Source organism: Carassius auratus, chromosome 38 (genome assembly GCF_003368295.1).
Source record: "Carassius auratus strain Wakin chromosome 38, ASM336829v1, whole genome shotgun sequence".
In the NCBI taxonomy this organism is placed as follows: Eukaryota; Metazoa; Chordata; class Actinopteri; order Cypriniformes; family Cyprinidae; genus Carassius; species Carassius auratus.
Window position 1 is genome coordinate 21,848,796 of NC_039280.1, and position 23,886 is coordinate 21,872,681.

A 23,886-nucleotide genomic window follows, 5' to 3' on the forward strand; every position below is an offset into this window, starting at 1 on the left:
CTTCCTGACACTGTTCATGTGTGGTCAGCGTCCATCTGGAATGCTATATATATATATGTATATCAAATGTCAGAGTACATGAAGGGGATAATGTGTCATGCACAGTCATCCTCTATTTTAGAGGCACGCGCTGGTGGTCAGTCACTGCTCCATGTGTCTGAAAGCGTGCTCTCCAAGGTCCTAGACCCGGAGGATTCCCGTCCTCGCGCCCGGGAACATGATGGCGCTGCGCTCGGTAAACACAACTCTCTATTACAGGGCAAACAACATCTTCCCAAGCAGATGCCGACCAATTTCAACTTTTACAATCCTAAACACCATTCAGCTCTGTCTTATATTGATGTTCCTTTTTTTTTCTTTTTTTTACAATGCCTTCCAAGTTATTTTATTTGCAGGGCAGTGGTTCTCAAACCTGTCCATGAAGTACCCCAGCACTACAGGTTTTGCATGTCTCCCTCTATCTGACACACATCCACTTCAGGTCTTACAGTCTCCACTTATGAGCTGATGAGAGGAATCAGGTGTAATAGAAGAGGGAGACATACAAAATGTGCAGGACTGGGTTTGAGAACCAGGGTAAAGCCTTTGTTCAAAATTAAAAGAAAAAATATTTATCATAGAAATAAATATCATGCAACTGCCAAATGATGAACTGCAGGCTGTTTGTGCACACAAATGAAGTGGGGGTGGGATGTAAAGTTAAGGTTTATTAACGTCTACACCTACCACAACCCTAAACATACCCTTACAGTAATGCAAATACATTAAATATTGTTGTTCAGCATGAGATTGCATGCGCATTAAACCCTGGTAGGAAAATCTGCCGTGTATGATAAAATGTCAGGACACCGGGACCCCCGAACATATCATTTAGGTATAATTTGTATGCTATATAAAGATATTAGTATGCATCTTTCAGAGGTCAGATAGATAGAATAAAAAAATATTTAGTCGTATTATGATGGCATGTCATCCAGCCATCTGGTTCTCATGTTGAATTGGTTATAAAGCTACAGAAGCCTAAGAGGGAATGTCCTCTTATTGGAAAACATGCTCATTACAGACTGCTGATTCATCTTTCAGCCTTGAGCTGATTCCAGCTACCAAAACAGTGGCAACTTAACGCTCATTATTTGTCTTATCATAATGACAAAGATGATGATGACCTGCAGGTTTTAGGCAGATGCAAGGACCAGGTCATATAAGGCACATTCAGGACCACCCATTGGACAACTCAAGCTCCAATGCCTTTCTCAAACACTTTCTGAAAACCCAGACAACTTGAATTATTCATCGCGTATTATTTATTCAGCTCTGTATTTGCACGTGCAGTTCACAAATAGCCTCATGGTTTTCTCTGTAAGAGCCTAATGAGTGAGGCTGGGGTGTATTTGGGACCCTACCTGCGATTCTGAGCACCGCTCTCTCGGCGGGATCGAGCACGGATCCTCCCTGGATCTTCCGCTTCGAGCGCTCGTGTCTGGGTAGATTCCACGGTAACGTGTCCCCCGGTGCAGGCGACACCGACCCAGATTTCACACTGTACTCTTCATCATCGGAGAAATCAGCCGATGAAGACATAGAGCAGCGCAGGGACGCGTTCCCAGACCCGGAGCTCTGCGTGAAGAGACAATAGAGAGGAAATGAATCACAGCACATAAAACCATCCCTGCGAGCGAAAGCGCCACGGTTCTCTCACCATCACTGCGCTCACAACAGACCGAGATTAAAGACGCATCTGCTCTTTGTAAATAAGACTCAATTGATCAGAGATCGACAATAAAAGCAAACCCCATCAGAATGAGTCGCATGTGGCTCCCCCGCCAGGACAAGGAAACACTCACCGCGGTGTACATCTCTAAAAGGTGTGCAGAGATCCTACTTCCACTTGTCATCTACACACGGCGATGTCATTTTGGATGGAACCACACCCTTGTGCCGGTAATTCCGTCGCGTGTCGCCCGGTTCGATCCAAAGCACGAAATGGTGAGAAATCCCCCAAAGACAGACAGAGAGAGCGCGGAGAGAGAGCACACAAACCCACGGCGTCACCATCCACAGACACGCGCAGACTAGAACCACGGACAGAAGCCAAGGCTCCGTCTGCGCGGTGTTACAGCGCCCTCGCCAGCTGCTCATGGGACACTTTCATGTGACCCTGGAGCACAAAACCAGTCATCAGAGTCAACCTGATGATCTGAAAGATGAATAAATACGCGTTCCATTGTTCAATATAGGTCCAAATAGAGTCCTTAGCAATGCACATTACTAATCCAAAAATAAGTTCTTTAATTAAAAATCTTCATGGAACCTGATCATTACTTAATATCTATTGTATTGTTTATTCCATGTATTATTGACTATTGCTACAAATATACCTGTGCTACTGATGACTGCTTTTGTGCTCCAGGCTCACATATACCGAAAGATTGTATTCTGTCATCCATATTTCATTAGAAATATCAAGACAGTTTTCCCATCATTTAAAATGATCTGTTTCATGCAACAACTATAGCCCTTTCATGAAAAATATAAAAAATAAAATAAATAAATAAATAAAATCAATTATTTCTGCATCAAAACTTTAATATATTGGTGTCCTGAAGCACTATTTTCTGAGACCAGGGTAGTTCGTTCCATGTTTTAAATACTCTTAAACAGTATTGGAAAGTAGAAATGTAACAGGTTACAGATTACAAATGACCCTATCTAACATGTTATAATAGTGTTATTATTTCAAGTACTTGGTTAAATTCATGTAACTGTTTACATCTGATTACTTTTGGATGACTTTTCTAAATGTCTAATGTTTTCAACAAAAATCGGAGTTTGAGGTTAAATACAGATTTAAAACCATAACAAGAAATAGTTTAGTAGCTATGATACTGTTTTTGAAATCATATTTTTGCATAGAAAACAATGCCTACAGTGGACCCCTTATTTTGACTAGGATTAAGGTTTTTCTTAGGGTTGCTTGCATGTGACTGCATAATTTATTGTTATTATAGTAGCAAGTGAATCCAACGTTTAAGGACATTTCGTCTGAATTCACTGCAAATAAAAATTGTGACAACGTATTATTCATATTGCAAAATGTCAGGGTAAAGTCATTGTGTTTGTGCGTGGTTTTAAACATTATATTTTAATGTTTAATAAGAATAAGAAGATATGAAAATAAGACTACACTTCACTACATATTAAGGGCAGTCAAAAGTCACCCGACTCTCCCTGGTTCCTTCAAACTTCCAGTATGACAACCATGTCAGAGCATGAATAAAAAGAAACACAGAATATGGTCAGATATTCAAAACATATGTTTGTTTACATGTTTCTAGATTTACAAAAATGTACTGCTTGGTTGAAGCACTGTGCTACTTTAGTTATATGCATGACAACTCATTACTGTATAATCTGATTCAACAAAACGATGTGTTCACACATTATATCCTGGATTCAATAAAAACACTTGCGACTATTATCTGGGTAAATGTTTAGCAATATTAACACTGAAATATGTTATTGCTGAGAACTTTCTCAGATAATCTGTCAGATACTGTATGTGACAGTCTCATCAAGGTTTAGCATAAAGTCTACCTTCACTACCAAAAAACATGTAATACACGTAATGTTGCTGTGACTTCTCAGCAGATAACACACTGAATCTGCCCAAACACACGATCAGGGTTTACAATCGTCAGCAGAATCATTGCAGGCGGCAAGACATTACAAAGATTTCATATATTCAAATGATAATTATTTATGACTTTGCTAAGCACATATACAAAAGTCTAGTTAATATACTTCCCTTCAATCACAAGAGCAGCTGAAATGAACTTCATAACTTTCCTGCTCGACACTCTCAGTGCCTCTCTCATCACTGCAGGGAGATGCCTTTATCCATTAAACAGAGAGTGCACAACAAAGTTGAGATGGGCAATGCACTGTTCTAACAATTATACAGTATAAAGTGGTTTAGGGAAGGCTTATTTTGAAGGAAGGAAGAAGAAATGAGCAGCATGGCGAATAACATATGCAAAATCACTCTAATCCACATCCTGTTATTCTGAGTAGAAATATCACTTACCAAGGGCCTTTGATCCCCTTCCTGCCTTTCATAAGGCTCTGGTCAGTCTAAAGTTAACAGCACCCATGTTTCTAATGTTTCAAATAAGATTGTTTGCCCTGCATTATGATGTCCACATTACAAAGTGGTTTAAAATCTGGTATTATATCAAAAACATGTGTCAGCACTAAAAGATCATGCATCGCATTGACTTTTTTTTTTTTTTTTCAGTTAAAATTTAGACATAAATGACATCACAAAAATGACCTTTCAAGAAGAAATCTTGGTTATCTTTAAAAGGATCACCACACCATCAGTAATGTAGGAGTCACTTTCATGTTCTCAGGTTTTAACCATTGCAACTCTTGCTCAATCATTCAGATGTTTATCAGTGACTGAACTTGAATACTTAAAGTCAATATTAACCAGCATTACCAACCCACTTCTGGAATGCCATGTATTTTTGAGCAAAAGAAATGTAGGTATACTGTAATGTTTGGCCGGCGAAAAGTGGTCAAGAAGTCATAGGTGAGAGGGACTGAAAAATAGTTGGGCTTTTTAATGGCAACCAAAAATTAAAGTTGATACAGATATGGTGCAGAGGCACAGCCAGGAATTTGGTGAAAGTTTTATAAATAAATAAATATATAATATTGACAGATGAATGGCTGTGTATTAAGAAAAGTTGATTTTTATTTCATGTTGATTTTAGCCTATCTCCTTTAGGCCATTACATTTTACTATTTTGCATAATTTTTTTTTTTTAGATCTAGAATAGCCTACGCTGTTGGTAAAGATATCTGAAGTTATTTGGGCATTAAAAGAGAGTGATGTAGCCAAATATAATCTCAGATGTCTTTACTTACAGATCATCAAGATACACACTCTTCTTAAAAGAACAGATGTTTTTCTTAGAGTGAAGAACGCTATAAAAAATTAAAGAAACATGTTCCACTGTGAAGAACCTTTTTGTGCAGTGAAACTTCCTGGAACCAGAGATGTCAATACAGAAGCTTTATTTTGTTCTAAGAGTGGAAAGCGAGTGGATAATGCCTCGTAGATGAGGATATACCTACTGGTTTGCGTGTTGGCGTGAGCTGCACGGACTGATAGAAGTCTGGCTGGACTCTCTTCTTCACTCTGCGCTTCCTCAGGTTCGAGTCCGGCTCGCTCTCGATCAGCGGCTGCTCTTCAGAAACGCGCGCGCGTGCGCTTCTCCTCGCGAGACGTGGACTGTGACGACATACCTGTCAAACAATGACAAAATATCACAGCAGAACAAAATCTGCGAAATACTTCAAATTATTGCAATTTCCCTATCCTAAAATAATAAAACATGCCAACTCCGCTGTTTATTAGTTTTAAAAAATGTAGGCTAGGGTTACTTCTTGGTAGCATACGATAAAAGTAGCCTAGTCTTTTCTGAATTATTTATCAGGCACACATGCGCAATGCGCATCGCTTCGGATAGGCTACTACTTCATCAAGACGAAAGTAACTCAATAGCTGTCAAACAAAACAGAAAACTACGCAAACATTTCTTGAGAATGTCATTATTTTGGATGATGTACTTTACTATGACCTTGACAGACAGAGAGAGCAAGAGAAAGAGATTTACCTCAGAGCGAAAATGATGCGGCCGGAAACCAGCTTCTAGAACAAATGGGAATGATTGAAACAAACCCCACATGCATTCAGTCATATTGTCTCTTAGAGATGCTCTTCAAATAACTTTGTCTGGTGTTGAAATAAAGAACACTTTATTAAACACACAACGAGAACAGACGGTGAATACGAAGCATCGCTCGCGCGCGCGCATGCCGCACACTGGCGCTTTGATGACAGTGTCTATTCAGAGAAGAATGAATGAAAATGTCTAAAAAATACTGTTTTATCTTTTTATCGCAATGACATCCTACAGGAACACACATATATAGGGTGGACATAACACGACGCGTCTGTCTACTCACCACGACTCCTCGAACGCCTCGTAAGCACGGATTTTATGGGAATTTTCTCATTACGGAGCTTGCGATGCCAGCAGCTGAGAAACAGGATCGTGGCGACAGTTCCTACCAAAAGCAATAATAGCAATAAAACACACTGAATACTCAAGGGTCTCAATAAGACCAAAAAAGCCGCAGCAATCATTGCGATGTAGGACAGCCACTCCTCCTGCTTCCTCTCCTTATGTAAATAGGCTACAATGAGCGGTTATTTCATGCTGTAACACCTTGCTTGTAGGTCCCCGACATATAATCTATCTCATGGTGTCTGTACTTCAGTAATGGACCACAACAAGCCATGACTCAGCAGGAGCATCTGTTTTTAGAGCTCGTGCAGCGCCAGCATCAGCAGCATCTCATCTGAGCTCAGCAAAGCTGCAGCGCGCGACCACGAGCATCGTCTGGTCTGCGTGCGCTTCGAAGCGTCCACGTGATGTGTTTCTAAGAATAAACAAACATTGACCGTGTGTTTGTGGCGTGAGCTGTTTTGTGACGCATTCTACGTGGACTTCATTCCATTAATTTCTTGGACGCTTTAAACTAGTTTTATTTATAAACTACAAAGTTAAAATATGAATCTGATTTAATAGAAGGAAGAGCCCACTTGTGACGGTTGGTGTTTAGGGAAACACACAAGGAGAGGGTAGGATCCAAATGCAAGTATGGTTTATTGTAACAAAAAGGTAAATACAAAATAAACAGTCATGAGAGACAAACAAAACCAAAACAACATAGGAAACCGGATGAAACGGGAACTCGGAGGAAGCGAGAAGGTAAGGGGAAGTCTTGGGAGACGAGAACAATTCACACATTTACAGGGTACCTTACAGGGTAAGGACTCCATACAGATGACAGAGAAAGACAGATGCTCCACCTGAAACCCCGGAAAACCCAACAGAAAAAGAGGTAGGAGGGAGGTGAAGCGGCGGCGGACTAGGGGGAGGGACGGAGGGTCAGAAAACAGGGACAGGAAAACCAGATAGAATGGACAGAGACAAACAACCAGGTGGGATGGAGAGACAAAGACAGGACAACCAGGTAAAATGGAAAAAACAGAGATGGAACAAGCAGATGGAATGGAAAGGCAGAGGCAGGAAAGTGTAACACAAAACAAGGAGTCCAGGAGGGTGGTGGACCGGCGGAGGATGAAGGGGAGGGACGGAGGGCCAGGTCCAAAGAAGGAGATAAATAGAAAAACAAATGAAAACAAAAACACAAAACATGGGTACATGGAGGACATTAAGTGATTCCCACCCGGGCGGAACAGAGGGCCATCACACTCATGTGGTCAAGGCAGAAGCCCCCCCAGGGCGGAGCGGAAAACCACCACGACCTCGTGGTCAAGGCCAGAGTCCCCCAGGGCGGAGCGGAAGACCACCACGTCCTCGTGGTCGAAGCCTGAGTTTCCCAGGGCGGAGCGGAAGACCACCACATCTTTGTGGTCGGCCAAATGGGAGGACGAAGATCACCAGTGACTTGACTCAGTCCTTGAAGATTACCGGTGACTAGCCTTGTCTCTGGAAAGACCATGGTACCTAGTCCTGACTCTGGAAGGTCATCAGTGACTAGCCCTGACTCTGGAGGGTTCACGGGAACCTGACTCGACTCTGGAGAGTTCACAGGAACCTGACTCGACTCTGGAGAGTTCATGGGCACCTGACTCGACTCTGGAGAGTTCACGGGCACCTGACTCGACTCAGGAGGAACAACTGGAACAAGACTCGACTCAGGAAGGTCAACAGGAGCTAGCCCTGACTCTGGAGGGTCAATGGTAACTAACCCTAACTCTGGAAGGACGATGGTGACTAACCCTGACTCTGGAGGGTCCATGAACACCTGACTCGACTCTGGAGGGTCAACCGGAAACTGACTCAACTCGGGAAAGTCAACGGGCACCTGACTTGACTCGGGAAGATCAATAGGAACCTGACTTGATTCAAGAGAAACAACTGAAACATGGCTCCACTCTGGATGGTCAGCAGGAACTAGCCCTGACTCTGGAGGGTCAACGGTAACTAACCCTGACTCTGGAAGGTCGACGGTGACTAACCCTGTTTCTGAAGGGTCCATGAACACCTGACTCGACTCCGAAGAGTCAACCGGAAACTGACTCAACTCAGGGAAGTCAACGGGCACCTGACTCAACTCGGGAAGGTCAATAGGAATCTGACTTGATTCAAGAGGAACAACTGAAACATGACTCGACTCTGGATGATCAGCAGGAACTAGCCCTGACTCTGGAGGGTCAACGGTGACTAACCCTGACTCTGGAGGGTCCATGAACACCTGACTCGACTCTAGAGGGTCAACCAGGAACTGACTCAACTCTGGACAGTCAATGGGCAGTTGACTAGACTTTGGACTGCCAGTGGAAACGTGAGACACCTCTACTTCGACCACCGCCTCTGGAACGGCCTCGGGCACCGCCTCGGTCACCACATCGGGAACGGCCTCGGGCACCGTCTCGGCCTCCGGAACAGCATCATGCACCGCCTCGGCCTCTCGAACAACATCGAGCACCTCCTCGGGAACGGCCCGCTCGGGAATGTCCTCCTGGACGGCAGCGGCCCGCTTGGGAACGTCCTCCTGGATGGCAGCGGCCCGCTCGGTAACGTCCTCCGGGCTTTGAGGAATGGCAGACGCCTGTCTCCTCCTCCTCCGCCCTCCATGATGGCGAGTTGGTGGCCCCTTGACTGGCGACTCATGCATTGAGTCGTCCATCTTGTGCTGTGGTTCTAAGCTGGTGACCATCTTGTGCTGTGGTGCTAGGCTGGCGCCCATCTTGGGTTGTGGCACTGGACTGGCGGCCATCTTGTACTGTGGTGCTGGACTGGCGGCCATCTTATACTGTGGCGCTGGACTGGCGGCCATCTTGTACTGTGGCGCTGGGCTGGCGGCCATCTTGTAATGTGGCGCTGGACTGGCGGCCATCTTGTACTGTGGCACTGGGCTGGCGGCCATCTTGTACTGTGGCTCTGAGCTGGTGGTCATCTTGTACTGTGGCGCTGGACTGGCGGCCATCTTGTACTGTGGCGCTGGGCTGGCGGCCATCTTGTGCTGTGGCGCTGGGCTGGCGGCCATCTTGTGCTGTGGCGCTGGGCTGGCGGCCATGCCACACAGCGGCGCTGGGTTGGTGGCCATTTTGTGCCGCTGCTTAGGACTGGCGGCCATCTGGTACCACGGCGCTGGCTCGGCCGATCGGCGTCTCCCTTCTCCTCTCGGGACATCATGGGGAAATGGCAGCCCCCAACCGAATCCCGGGTCGACGGGAGCCCACAGTGGAGATCGCTGCCGGACCTCCTCTCGACCGCTTGCTTCGGAGCGACGTCCCCTGGTCCCCTGGAACACCACTAGGCGAGAGCCCTCAAAACCATTTCTCTCCCGTTTGCTGGCTGGGGAGGAAATGGTAGTAGACATACTGCTGGATCCTTGTGGATGGAGTCCTTCTGTGACAGTTGGTGTTTAGGGAAACACACAAGGAGAGGGTAGGATCGAAATGCAAGTATGGTTTATTGTAACAAAAAGGTTAATACAAAATAAACAGTCATGAGAGACAAACAAAACCAAAACAAAAGAGGAAATCGGATGAAACGGGAACTCGGAGGAAGCGAGAAGGTAAGGGGAAGTCTCAGGAGACGAGAACAATTCACACATAGGGTAAGGACTCCATACAGATGACAGAGAAAGACAGCTATACATAGGGAGACTAATGACAAAGGATCGTCAGCACCTGTGCGATTTAATTGGAGTGCAATTACTGTGAAGACAGGACCAGACTAGAGGAATTAAAGTGCCTATGGTGAAGTGCCTAAGGAGAAGTGAGCTCACTAGGGAACACCCAGGAAAACAGAGACTGACAGCGTGACACCAATAGACTTAGAAGGAATATGCATTTGGGTTATTTACAGTTAACTTGCAATATAATACCAGAACATTACTGTAAGAAAGAGTACATTGAGCGTAGCATACGTTGTAGCCTATATAACCTATTTGTTTAGGCTACAGTGTAATAACAGTTTAATTAAGTTTTGTGAGCCATTATAATCTGTTATAATTTACACAAAGGCAATGGAAGGTTACACTACCAAAAACACAAATGAAACTGAAATAATGACATAAATAAATAATGTGAACTAATTGTGACCCTGGAAAACAAAAGCAGTCACAAGTACACACTCGGATGAAAAGTTTAAAAAATGTACCTTTCAATGATCCTGGATATTGCACCTGTTGGGGAACCTTAAAGGTTCATTTTTTAACCTTTGTGAAAAGGTTCTAATTGGAACCTTCACTTAAAGCTGCATTAATGACCCTAACTGGTTCCTTTTCTAACCTTTTTCTAGATAGCAAAAACGTTGTTGTTGTTGTTGTTGTTGTTATACATCACTAATATAATTTCACTATATATACAGAACACTATGATGGTCCATAAACTGTTTAATACATAAATATGTATTACAAACAAACCAACAAACACGTACAGTTCAGACAAGAACCACTTTGGCAAGTTTACTTGAGTATATTGAACACAATATATTTTGGACCGTATGGTTCCTTATGGGGGTTTTTGCTCCCAGAATAAATGAACATACAAGAGCTTTAACATTATCCAAGAGAAAAGACAGTGTTATTGAGATATCCTTAATATAGCCTGGCTAGCGAAGGGGTATTCTCCCCTCTAATGAGGAAGAGAATAGCGGGCCTCTCTATAATTAAAGTAGCTGGTAATAGCAGTGAAGGGTACTCTCTCCAGCTGGAGAACCGCAAGAACAAACAGCATGTCCCTGAGCTTGGTATGAGCGGTAGGAGAGTAGCGTGAAGACCCCCGGAATTGTCCCTGTTCCATTCCTGCAAAAGAGAAAGATACTGTAATTGAGATGCTTATTGCAGCCTTTGCTAGGAGAGGGGTATTCTCCCCTCAAAGCATGAGGGAGAGAATAGCAAGTTCCCTCTTGATTTAGCAGGGGTGTTCATCCCCTGCTGAACGCTGCTTAAGGATGAACAGCAGTCCCCTGCAGCTATAGCAGCAAAGGGTGCTCTCTCTAGCTGGAGGAAACAGCAGTCCCTTTCTTCTGAGGCGTGTTCGTCCATCGCTTGAGGGATAGAACGGCAGTCCCCTACAGGTATCATGTCAAAGGTTGATCTCCCTAGTGGGAGAAAACAGCAGCAACCGTTTTTTTTTTTTCATTCTTCTCATTCTCATTCTCATTCTCCATCTCCTTTTCCTTCTTCTCATCATCCTCTTCATTCTTCTCATCCTCCTCCTCACTCTCCTCCTACTCCTTGCAGTCAGTGTTATATTATATAATGTATTTACGTATTAAATGTACGTTGTATGAAATATCCACTGGTTATAATCAGCACTTCTATATTTAGCTGTAGATCATGCTGTAGACCATTACTCTGCCTCAGAAGCCTGTCCAAAATCGGTTCATGAAGAGAAAACAGACATGTCAGCCGGACACTTCTGCTCCTGTTAATGGCACTCACGCGGTGCTCGCATACTTATCACAGATGAAGTTAGGGCTGGGTATTGTTCAAAATCTTTCGATCCGGTGCCAATTTCGATACCTCAGTTTTGATACCGGTTCCTAACGATACTTTTTTCGATACCATATGTTTTAAAATCCATTTCAACATCAACACAAATACATGAAACACAAAACTTTTATTTTTCACCTTAATTAAAACAATTTCTGGTAACACTTCACACTCAGGATAACATTATTAATACAACTGGTTGTGCTTTTTGGATAGGGGTGCGCCATTCAGGGGCGTACTGGGACCAAAAAGTGGCCCTGGACATTCTGGCCCACAGCAGCCCACAGCAGCCCACCACATCATAACGCAAACGCTCCTGTTTTGATGTAATTTATTAATTTAATATTTAAGTAAACAGTTTGGGGATTTTAACCAATATGGCAACTGATCCTCCGTAAAAAAAAAAAAAAAAGAACAACAGCTGTTCATTTAGCGACTCCTAGTGAGCGATACATGCTCATCAAGACACAAACATTATTCTAGAACTCACACTTTGCATTCAGTTATCAGGTCCATACAAATCATGCATGAAATTGAAGTTTATAAACTCAAACGATAGCTTTATGTGCTTTACAGATGAACTTGAAGTCTTTATTCATTCGAGATATTCAATAATAGATAATCTTTGGCAAGTTCATGAAACGGATCGTAGCTGATTGTTTGCACTCGTTTCCAAATATTGCTGATTCAAGTGTTTTAAACAATTTGCGCGCGTTCGGAGCTTGCGCTCACTCATTCAAAGCACGCACTACGAGCAGCATTTCAGACAGTGCGCGTACAGATAATGAATTCATCTTTCGCGTTTCGTAGCTTCTGAATGAACACATACACACAATTTTATCAAAATAATTGTCTCTGCAAGTATTCTCGTAAACACAGTCGGTTATGTTTTAAGTGAACGTATACAGTGGCCTGCTGCTTAGAGAAATTCGCTGTACCGGATAAATCTGTCTCTCTAGCTGTGTCCAAATTCAGGGTCTGCATCCTCCTTAGGATCCTTCCTACCCGGTTGAAGGAGGATGGAAAAACACGACCGTCTGAAGGCGTGATGTGTGGGCGGAGCTAAAGAATCATGAGAGCATTTGGAAGCTGTGACATTACCATGAGGACAAAACCAACCAAAACAAACCACGGCTAACAGTCAGATTCAGTGTATATTTATGATCCAGAATCAGATCCAGAGGCTGAAATTTAACAAGAGCAGCATCAGCAACGACGTCTCTATGTAGTATGTACTGAAACTGTATATATTTGTTTAGCGGTTTTGGAAAATGACTAAGTTCCACTTTATGTGGTCTTTTTTTTTAAGCTGTACATGTGGAAAGTGCAGTTTGATGACAACATCGCATGTTGTTTACTTGATGTGCTTACGCGCTGATAGCTACGTTAACAACACAGAGATATTTGAAGCAGTTTTACTCACCGCCTGCGGTTCCAACACACGATCGTGACCCTTTTTCGTTGGGACTGCATTATCCTTAAGAAATAAACGATGTGCAAATCCGTCGTCAAACTGGGCCTTGTTTGTAAAACAAGCATCTTCGAAATGCAGGGAACAAACAAAAACACTTGCACAACTCCGTTGATGCTCTGTAAAAATAAACTCCATCCACTGGTCCCTTAATGCTGTTTTTTCTTTGGTAATCTGTGCAGGGTTGTCTTGCCCTGGCAACCAAAAACACACTTCTTTTTTGACATTTCGTGACGCTCTCGCTCTGATCAGTGAAGTCTGTTGTGCTCTCTCTGCTCTGCTATATGGGAGCGCGCGCTCTTCCGGCAGAAGTGCCTCAGGACCCATATAAGGAAATTCCGCTCCATCTAACGTCACACAGAGCCATACTCGAAAAAAAACTTCCCGAAACTTGTGACAAACCGGAAGAGGTTTTTTTGGAACAGAAATACTCCTTCAAATGTACAACTTAATTTTTGAAACTTTGTCCATGTTTAGCATGGGAATCCAACTCTTTAACAGTGTAAAAAACTCAGTATGCATGAAATAGCATTTCATCCCCCCCCCCCCCTTTAATATCGACAGCCTTGACCACAAATGAACCAGGCTCGTGGGGATATTTAACTGGTAGTGTTACCGGTGTGGATGCCTCGCAACATAACTGACAATTGGCTTGTACAATAGCAATGTCTGAAGCATGTTCGCCAAAACAGCACTAGGCAATAAAATCAAGGATCTTTGCTTAGCTTCATGAAGATGTCCAGAGATTAATTAAAGGTGAGATTGCCAGTTGTTCGTGGATGCTTTGATTCTTGTTTATATCAATTCAGTCCAGTCCATTGCTTGACAAACAATGCGGCGAATTCGCTTAAGTTCACGACTGAAATCTGGTGAGATACTCTGTGGAAATCCTGCAAAATCCTGATTTAATGCTTCCTATGGAGATAGATTCGCCGTCTGATAGTTCCTGAGCAAATAAGATGAAAAAAAAAAAAATGAGTCAGTAATACATTTTTGAAATTTTTTAAACATGTCACAATGTAGTAGAGCTGTTGAAAAGAAAGATGAAGCAGTGTAAACTACACTGAACAAAATTATAAATGCACTTTTGTTTTTGCCCCATTTTTCATGAGCTGAACTCAAAGATCTAAGACATTTTCTTTGTACACAAAAGGCATATTTCTGTCAAATATTGTTAACAAATCGGTCTAAATCTGTGTAAGTGAGGAGGGCTTATCCGAAACTCTCATTTTAAATTTTTTTTCCTACATTACTTCTTTTATTTTCTTTTTTCTTTTTTAATCAAAGCAAAAAAAAATTTATTTAATCATTTAATTTATAAATTAATAAAAAAGAAAGAAAGAAAACAAGTCATAAGGTGTACAATAAAGCACAATCAAATCCATATATTATAATCACATTGCATTTGAATCAAGTTAATTTTAGGCATTTTTACAGTGTTTTTACATGTCTAAAATCATGTCTAAAAAGGTGTTTTGCCAACCAGATTCATTTAAAATTCAATTGAACAAAAAATGTTCTTAAAATAACTGACAAATAACCAGTGGATCATTATAGAACCTTCAAGTTCAACTTTGAACCAGTTTGATATCATCTTCCACGAAGCCTAAACATGAATATAAACAATCATTTCATTTTTTTCTGGGTATACCCTTTTTTATTAATTATAAATTGATTTAGGTAGAAATGCTTGTATAAAAGAAACCTTTGCCAATTATATTTTACTTTAAATGTATATGATTAATATAATAGGTTATTAAGCAACATTCAAGTTATAAGGAAAATCATATTTTTTTTGTTATGAAGGAAACAAGGTAAAATTACACCTGATGTATTGATAATCATAGATTATATCAACTATTAATAATAAATCTTTTTAAATTAAAATTGCTTGCATAGCCCTCAGTATGAATGAGTCAAGCATGAATATGCATTCATTTGTTTTTCCATTTTTAAAAGTCAAAATAATTGTAGTATTTTGTAGAGGAAAAAAACAGTAGTTTCATTAGTATTATTTAAATAACTATAAAAGTAATAAATAATAACATGTGGTGGACGACTTGTATTTTGACTAGCTCACTTACTGTGATGTTAGACTTGATGCTCGCTTCCTATGTGCTCAGTTTTGGTAATGGTTTGTTAACTCTTACTCGAACTAGCATTGGATTTGGCCATTTTGTCTAGACGGTGCATTGTTTGCCAGCTCTCTTGTGACAGATCGGATTGGAGACAGTTTGTTTAATGTGACTTTCTCTCCTTTCCCTGTCGACGAGTTGTTGACATTTCATGCAAGCTGTTTCTAGGATTGATTACCTGCTTTGATTGACTCTGAAATCAGACCCCTATCCTCCTTTAATGAAGTAAAATAACATTTAAATGCTAGTTAAAATGTCAAAGCCCATGCAGTAAGTTAGTAAGAGTTTTTGCATGCAATACTTCACTTCATACTGCTGTTTTAATTGGCAGTGATGAATGTGCAGCTCCACACAGGACAGATGTGATGTCTTCCTCTACAGTCACTGAGGAGGATGAGGAGGAGTTTGTGTCTGTAAGTGTGCCTCAAACCTCCCTGCCTTGATTTCTAATTTGAGTGATTGGACGGTGGTTTGGATCTAGGTCTTCACACTTGGATTGAGTCTGAGTAATGCAGCAGAAGTGATTAACTCATAGGATAACCCTGTTTTAGGAGGGTCTTCTCAGAGTGTATTGACCTGCTGAGTGACAGAGAGGATGAGGATGAAGGAGGCATGTCTGCCGCACTTTAACACTTTATAGAGTATAAAGGAGGTGTAGGTCGTTCTCTCTTCGTTTATTTACCATCATTTTGTTCCAAACCTGTAACCTTTGTTTTGTGAAACACACAAGATGATGTTTGGCAGAATGTCCAAGCTGCTGTTTTCCATCATGACATACACAGACAAACTCCAAACATGAGCTGTATTCCAGGTTTTCTGAAGCCATGTGGTAGCTTTATGTGAGGAACAGGCTAATAACTCTTTTCTGGTTTGTATTGCAGTGATTTTTTTAACTTAAACTTTAGGGAACAAACAAAATCATAAATGCATTGCAAGTCTCTTAGGATAAAAGCATCTACCAGATGCATCAATGCCATGTAAATGGTGCTCCTATGTTTCAATCATATGAGCACCATGTCAAACTTGTCTTGTTTAATAGTGAAGTATAATATAACTTCTAGTGCATGGCTCATATAGACACTTTTCATTATACTGTGGTGTTTATTGGAAGGCAGATGAGAAGGACAAACGGGAAGCCTCAGGTTAGAAAGAGGAGTCTGAAAACAAACCAGTTCTCACTGTCACGTAACCTTCCCATAGAAACACAATGTGTGACTGATGTGTGGCAGGTGTAAACATGGATGCAAATAGGGGCTTTTCAGACAAGCAAATTATATTGTCTTCATTGTATGGAGAAAAAAAGAAGCTTTGACAATCTTCAACTATATTTTTAGAATTTAATATATTATTTCGGGGTGAACTATTAATTGTATACTATTTTTTTTTTGTAAATGTTTTGTTCTTGTTGTGCTTTAAGTGCCACGCTCAGGTTGAGGAGCAGGTTGACCAGCAGAGGGCTCATGCTGTGTCCACACTGGACCGACTGGCACGGCAAGTAGCTGTGGATAAACTGGAGAGGCTTGAAAAGTGCAGAGCTTTAAAGGTTTGACTTTGTTTTCAGTCCTTATATAATTTAAAAAAAAAAAAAAAAATTATATATATATATATAATGCATAGTTGCATATACCATCACTAAAGATTAAAGGAACCATTCACCCATAAATTAACATTCACTAAAAATGTGTTACTTCATTGGAGCAGATTTGTAGAAATGTAGTATGCTATCACTGTCTCAGTAGTGAATGGGTGCCGTCAGAATAGCTGATAAAAAAACATGACAATAATCCACACCACTCCAGTCCATCAGTTAACATCTTGAGAAGCCAAAAGATGCATGTTTGTGAGAAACAAATCCAGCATTCAGGTGTTTTAATTTGAATCTGTTGCTTCTGGCCAAAATCCATCCAATATCCATGATAACACTTCCTCCAGTGGACAAGTCCATCCCCTGTTGTCCTCTCGCATCAAAATGTACAGCACCAACTGTTTCGGCTTGTAAACAGGGTTTGATCTGTGCAGATTTCTCTTTTGATTCAGACCAGAACATCTTTTCACTGGAGGAAGAGTCACTAGGGATTATGGACTCATAGTTTAGCCAGAAGCTTCAGTTTTATTAGAGATTTGAGGATTAGTACACTTTGCAGAATAAACATTTCCTGATCATATACCCCATGTCATCCAAATGTCCATGTCTGTCTGTCTTTGGCCGAAAAGAAATTAAGGTTTTTGTGGAAAACATGGCAGGTTTTCTCCTATTCACCTTATTTTCCATGGCAACAACGGTGCCGCCATTGCGCTAGTTTTGTCATCTTACTTCCGGCTGAGGGACCGGATGTAACGTACCTAAGCTAGTGGCTGGCTAGATAACAGAATGCAGAACGAACAGAAGTATGATATATTTTTTAACTGTCTGAAACTCATCTGACACGAGGAAGCATACACTTAAAATAAAAGGTTTGTAGTCTAGCTACAGTCTTGGCAGAGAATTGCTGATTGTGTGGCACATGTAACTTGCTGTGATGGAACCCAGATGAGCAGTTTACAGGTCCTCACCCCTGTACAGAACATGACAAACCTAAAATACATTTCAAAGCTTTCACAGTTGTCTTAATTCAGAATCATTCATTATTATTACACTTGACATTTACCTTATTCATTGATTAGACTTGACGTACACCTACCAAATCTTACCTTTACCTTACCTTTTTACCTTAGAATTAAGAGGCAAGCTGATTTTCTGATCATATTTTTTGGTAAAATTGACCAATTCCAAACCAAACCAATCTTAACTATTAATTTTGCATTTAATCTTTTATAAGTGATATATAATATTTTTTGTCTTGTTTTATCTGTAAAATAAAATCTGCCTAATAATTATGCATACCTGGATATACAGCCTTTTTCACTTCCAAGTTCCAGCCTCCTCCTTTTCTAATGTGTAATTGATAAACGTTCACTTACCTTACTCCACTGTACAATTAAGTTATTAGACAAAATACTTAGTCTGATGATGGTCATCAAACATGTTACTATACTTTTAAACATTTATAACTTCGTGTATATTAACATCACACACACACAAAACTAACCAGCACCATGCTGAGAGGTTAGATTGCTCGACTGGCTGGTTGCACGTTCAGTTTTAAAAAGACGAAAAAACCCTCGCTGTGTAACAGTACACGACCCACTGTCTCACTATGTAAATGCTGGAAAGCCTCGGTACATTTTTTTTAATAAATTTTTCCTTGCTGCTCCATCAACTCCTCCTGACAGGGCAGTTAAATATATAGGTTAACTCTGGCCACTTCTTCATATCGTCTAACATTACCCACGTTAACAGCGACGATGGATGGGACAATTTGAGACCATTTGATCGTCGTAAGACGTTTTCATCGTGCTCCCAATTTATAACATAACGTTCTTTGTCATTTCGCCACAGTTATAGCTAGCTATAAACAATCTTACAACTACTAAACTAGTAACCGGACGTGCCGTATCGGTTTAGCGGAAGTCGGATGACAAAATGCGGAAATGCGAAGTATTAAAAGTGGGCGGGCGGAATAAGGTGAATAGTGGAAGGTCCAAATTGCAGTTTCAATGCAGCTTCAAAGAGCTCTACATGATCCCAGTCAAGAAATAAAGTCAGATATCAGCCATGAATGATGAGAGCAGTATTCATAGAAATATTAATGTTGAGGACGGATGTGCATGTGTTTTGAAGCAGTTTGAGAAATACAGAACTATTTTGTGCAAGTGATATGAGTAAAGTGCAGTGTTGCAGTAATACACCTGTTTTTTCTGCCCTCTCTGACCCTGACTATTAACTGGCTCAGTCGTTGTCTGAATGCATTGCCACACAAACTGTTAAAGGTATAGTTCACCCAGAAAGGAAAACTTGCTGAAAATGTACTCACCCTTAGGTCATCCAAAATAGATAAGTTAGTTTCCTCATCAAAAAAGATTTAGAGAAATGTAGCATTATATCACTTGTTTACCAAAGAGTCCCATATGCCTTTATAATGCTTGCTTTCTATGAAAAATTCACCTCATCTATATAGGAGAGAAATATGCATGGATTAAGCACAATTTAAAAGAAAAACGGTTCTTAAATGTAGCTGCAAGCAGCATTTAAGGGGCCAAGCACAATGGAAGTAAAATGAAGAGCTAAGGAGCTGTCTGTAATGACTCCATAAAGACTATAAAGTTCCAACTCTGCTTCAACACACCTGCCTGCAATTAAGTAGACTAAATCAATCTACTGTTCCAGATTCATGCACATTATTTATGGCTAAGTTTTGCTAAATGTATTATAATTTTTTTCTCATGTCAATTGTGTATGTATGTACCAGGAGCACCTTGAAAAAACACAACAAATTCCTTGTGTGTTTGCGCACACCTGGCGAATAAAGTTAATTCTGATTCTGATAAACACCTTGATTAGCTGGTCCAGGTGTCCAGGGTTGAAGCTGAACTCTCCATTGGTCAAAGGCAATTTGGTATTATTCAATTTGGTATGCCGATTCGATTTTGGCTAAATTGGTCAGAAGTTATTTGCAAAAATGTCAATTCAGATTTGACCTATTGGAGGCTCTGTGCTGAAAGTACTCATGTGCCCTCAGGTTATACTCATAACACACACCAATTTTGGTCAGAATCTGGTAAAGCATCGCAGAAATATAGCCTTCTGTACATTTTTGTACAAACTTAGTCAAATGTTTTTTTTTTTTTTTTTTTTTGCCAACTTTGTCTGAAGATGATCTGAGTCAATTTTGGTGAAAATCTGGGAAACCTTCTGGCCGAGTTGAAAAAGTAAATTTTTCGCAAAATTCTAAATTGCGGAAAAACTTGACTCATAGAAAAGTTCTTTTTGGCATGCATTCGACTCCGCATGAGCTGAGGAATCAGAGGGCAAACATTATTTAACTTCTAAAACTTTAGGTTCAAATGTTATTAGCGGAAATATTAGAGCAAATTTGATCTGTTGTTGGTGCTAAATAGTTTGGGCTGGATGCTCCAAATTTGATCCAAATTCAAAACCTTCAGACAAAGGGATGTGTGGGCTGTCATAGACTTCCAGACCAGAAGAAACATCATAGATATGTTAGGTGCCTGAGCACCTTGCATGGCCCTTAACAAATATATGGCTGGATTTTGATGTGAGACAACAACTAGGGATGGACTTTTTCCCTGGACAGACTGATATTTTGATATTGAAGTTTAAGCACTTTAATAAGGTTTTGTTTCTTAAAAACATACAGCTTTTGACTTCACAAGACATTAATTGATTGACTGGAATGATGAATTACTAAAATTTTCCAAATCTGCTGGATGCTTGGATGGCCTGAGGATGAGTTTCAGTTTTGGGTGAGCTGTTCCTTTAGGAGCAGAAAGATCTTATGACCACTCTTATGTGTTTACTTCATTGTCTTATGGAAATGATATGAAAAGAAGAAGTGGCTTTGTCTCTTGTGTTTGATGTAATCTGTAGGTGTTACCTCCTCTTCAGCATCAAGGATGAATGCCTTGAGCACATGTCTGCAAAAAAAAACACTTCACTCAGTCCATCACTCTCTGGGGTGTGTGGTTTTCAACAAATCCAAATTGCACATTCATCAGACTGTTAAGGGGTTTGTTTCCAGGATTAATGAAACGTATATCTGTATCCAGTTTGTAACCATATTAACATTAAAGCTCTTGTTTTATGGAATAAATAATGCCTGCCTTGATTATTGTATGTGTTTTCTTGTACAACAAATAAAGGACAACCCTGGCTTAACAGATTATATTATTACTATATTGTTAGTGAGGGTCATTGACGACTGCTGTGTAGTATGTGTGAGGTCATGTGATGTCAACATGGCAGCCACCATATGGGGGTGACCCACTTTCTTTAAAGCTCAAAATATATTTAGATTTTTACACAAGGGTCTTTTTACACAGGGAAAGTGACACAAAATGCATGGTCTTATTTTGTACATTTGGGTTACACATTGCATACAATTTATATATATATATATATGTGTGTGTGTGTGTGTGTGTGTGTGTGTGTGTGTGTGTGTGTGTGTGTGTGTTTTGCACAAATCAGTTATTCCACAAGATGGTAACACTGATCATACTCTTGCCATTTTGTCAGTATGCATACTGTGCACATTGTGCAAATTTTGTAATATTTAGAATTTTTAAATATGTATGTACATTTATAGCACTATACTTTGTATTTTATTACCTTTGCATGAAAATTCAAACAAACTTGTTAATGCTAATGTGACAGTGTTTCTAATGCAGCGTCTATGGGAGGGACGGTAAATGTAATATTGTAAACTATGATGACTTCCGCTGCTGAGAAATCATGTGTTCAAGAACAAAACTGTAAAATTGGCACAAAGTAACAATAAAAATGGTTAAACATTTGTGCCATTTTTTGATACATAATAATTTATTTGCGCCTCAGAGCATGCAGAAGAAATGGAGTAAACTGTCATGACATCTTTCATTTGGAGGGGAATAATGTTTGGGAACTCCATCTTAATATGCAAAGTATACCAATTTTTTTTTTTATGACATACTTTGACTTATGTAACTCAGAATTATTAAAACAATGTCTAAGATGGTGTGCAATGATATCATTTTAATGGTTTGTCCAGTTATCCAATTAATTTTTTTTGTTTGTTTGCATTGAAGAACATTTTCGATAAATGTATTTCTGTCGTGGTTTATACACGTTTTCTCATCACATAAAAACTCATGGTTGGATACATGGGGTCCATTTGTCTTTATCATGCACTAACTATTCTGTTCTGTTTTACTGTTTCCCAGTGTGCTCTGCAGTAATGGCTGCACTATTGTCAGTGCCGATCAAAGTGTGGCTGACATCATGAGGTCGATGGTGGTCATGGGTCAGCGCTCCTCATGCCCAAAACCTTTTTTTAGCTTGAGTCAGATGGAGGAGCACAAAGAGCTCGTGAAACATGAGGTGAAGAGGGTCCTCAGCATGGACAGGGCCCTTCTGTACTACAGCAACTAGTGTGAAATCCAACTCGCCCAGAAGGCCACGGCATGTGGGAGCGATACAGATGGGCCTTCAGCTAAACGACAAAGACTGGCCAGCTTAGATCCCCAAGCTGAACCAAGAAAATGTTCACAGCTCGCCTGGTTCTGTGAATGCGGCCTACGCTTCACAGAGGAGGATCAAGCAAGAAAACACCTCCAAGCCGCCAATCAGATCTTTCACAAATGTGCAGTCTGTGGCACAATCATGGGCGAGTCGACTATAGCACGCTTGCTCATGAGCCGGTTCCACGGTGGAGCTCATTTGTCCAACTCTCCTCTTCCACTGCAGAAAGTGCAAGGTGGAAATGCCTACGATAGAAGTAATTATGGCCCACATTGGTGTAAGCCACAGAGGGCACAACTACTACCAGGAAAGAGAAGACACAGCAGACGACTGCGTCTCATCGAGTTAGTATGTCCCCCAAACTATATACCCAGTGTCCATTCACATTACCACAAGCGTCACTGCCAGTCAGAGCCTTGTGCTTCTTCCAGAGGCAGTGGCGCAGACGAGAAACCTGCCGCCTCCACCAGCACAATAAATGCCAACAAGATCTTCCCTCAGAGTAATGGTGAGGTTTTTATTCTGTGTCTGGAGGGATATAAAGCTTGTTTCCCCCCTTAATGATGGCTCCAGTGGAATTATAGATCAATTATCCCTTCGAATTCCAGCAATAAACTAACGTGTACACTACCAGTCTGGACAAGTAATGGACGATTTGAATAACATAAAAGGAAGTATGGGAATGATAAAACTATATGCACTAGTCAACATTTGAAGTGGATCAAAACCTTTCATCAGTGTTGTCCTAAAACCTAAAACCAAATTGCGTTCTTGTCTTAGGACAAATTTGATGAAGTTTTTTTTGATCCACGTCAAATGTTGACTACTGTACATAATTAATTACTTTTTTTTCAGTGGCAAAGTTTCTAGATGCAAAGAAGGCCATTACCTCAAGGAGTCTTGATGTTAAAAAAGAGGTGACCATTTCACAAGATGGTGATGGTAGGTTTTCCAATGTTTTTTTTTTATTTATTTTGTCTAGAAGTGGTATTTCAGTAACATGTCAGTTTAGATTTGCAATATTATGTTTCAATTTAGTACTGTGACGGTTCAAATAAATATTAGCAAATCAACTTAGTGCATGGATTTGTAACACTGCCGTGCCTGCTATTTATATTTCTCCTTAGATAAATTTGATCAGGACATAAAACTGGCTTTGGCTTTGAGTGCAGAGGAGGCCAGTAAATCAAAAGAGCTGGATATTGGTAATACGTTTATAATTCTTGACATATTTTTGTAATATTGCTACAAAGATCTTATATTTCTCTTATTTCTGAACAGTTTAGGGGTCTGTATTGTATTTTTACATTATGTTAGAGCTCATTAAGAGAATGCTATTCATTAATTAATCAGATGATTATTTTGCCAGCTGTACACGACCAGTATTATCATTGTAGGTATGTTTCATTTTATGAAGCTTAGGCTCAGTGTGATATTTATTCTAATAGATGGGATCTTAGGCAGGGTTCTTGAGCACATACAGTACAGACCAAAAGTTTGGACACACCTTCTCATTCAAAGAGTTTTCTTTATTTTCATGACTATGGAAATTGTAG

At 40.5% G+C, this 23,886-nt stretch overlaps 1 protein-coding gene across 5 annotated transcripts in view; it reads right to left on the reverse strand.

The window, feature by feature from the left end:
- Nucleotides 1–6,384, reverse strand: part of dst (dystonin) — a 160,375-nt gene extending 153,991 nt beyond the window's left edge. For 2 of the 5 annotated variants that reach the window (XM_026224752.1, XM_026224745.1), the window contains exons 1-4: nt 6,034–6,229; nt 5,682–5,713; nt 5,140–5,310; nt 1,404–1,617 (exon numbers count right to left, since the gene is read on the reverse strand). In XM_026224752.1, the coding sequence (XP_026080537.1) occupies nt 1,404–1,617; nt 5,140–5,310; nt 5,682–5,713; nt 6,034–6,214 (598 nt within the window). In that variant the 5' untranslated portion in view covers nt 6,215–6,229. Of the gene's footprint in view, nt 1–1,403; nt 1,618–1,699; nt 1,718–1,844; nt 2,067–5,139; nt 5,311–5,681; nt 5,714–6,033; nt 6,230–6,296 lie in introns of those variants that run through there. The other 3 variants (XM_026224744.1, XM_026224747.1, XM_026224748.1) reach the window with 3 other exon arrangements.
- Between the last annotated feature and the right edge of the window lie 17,502 nt (nt 6,385–23,886).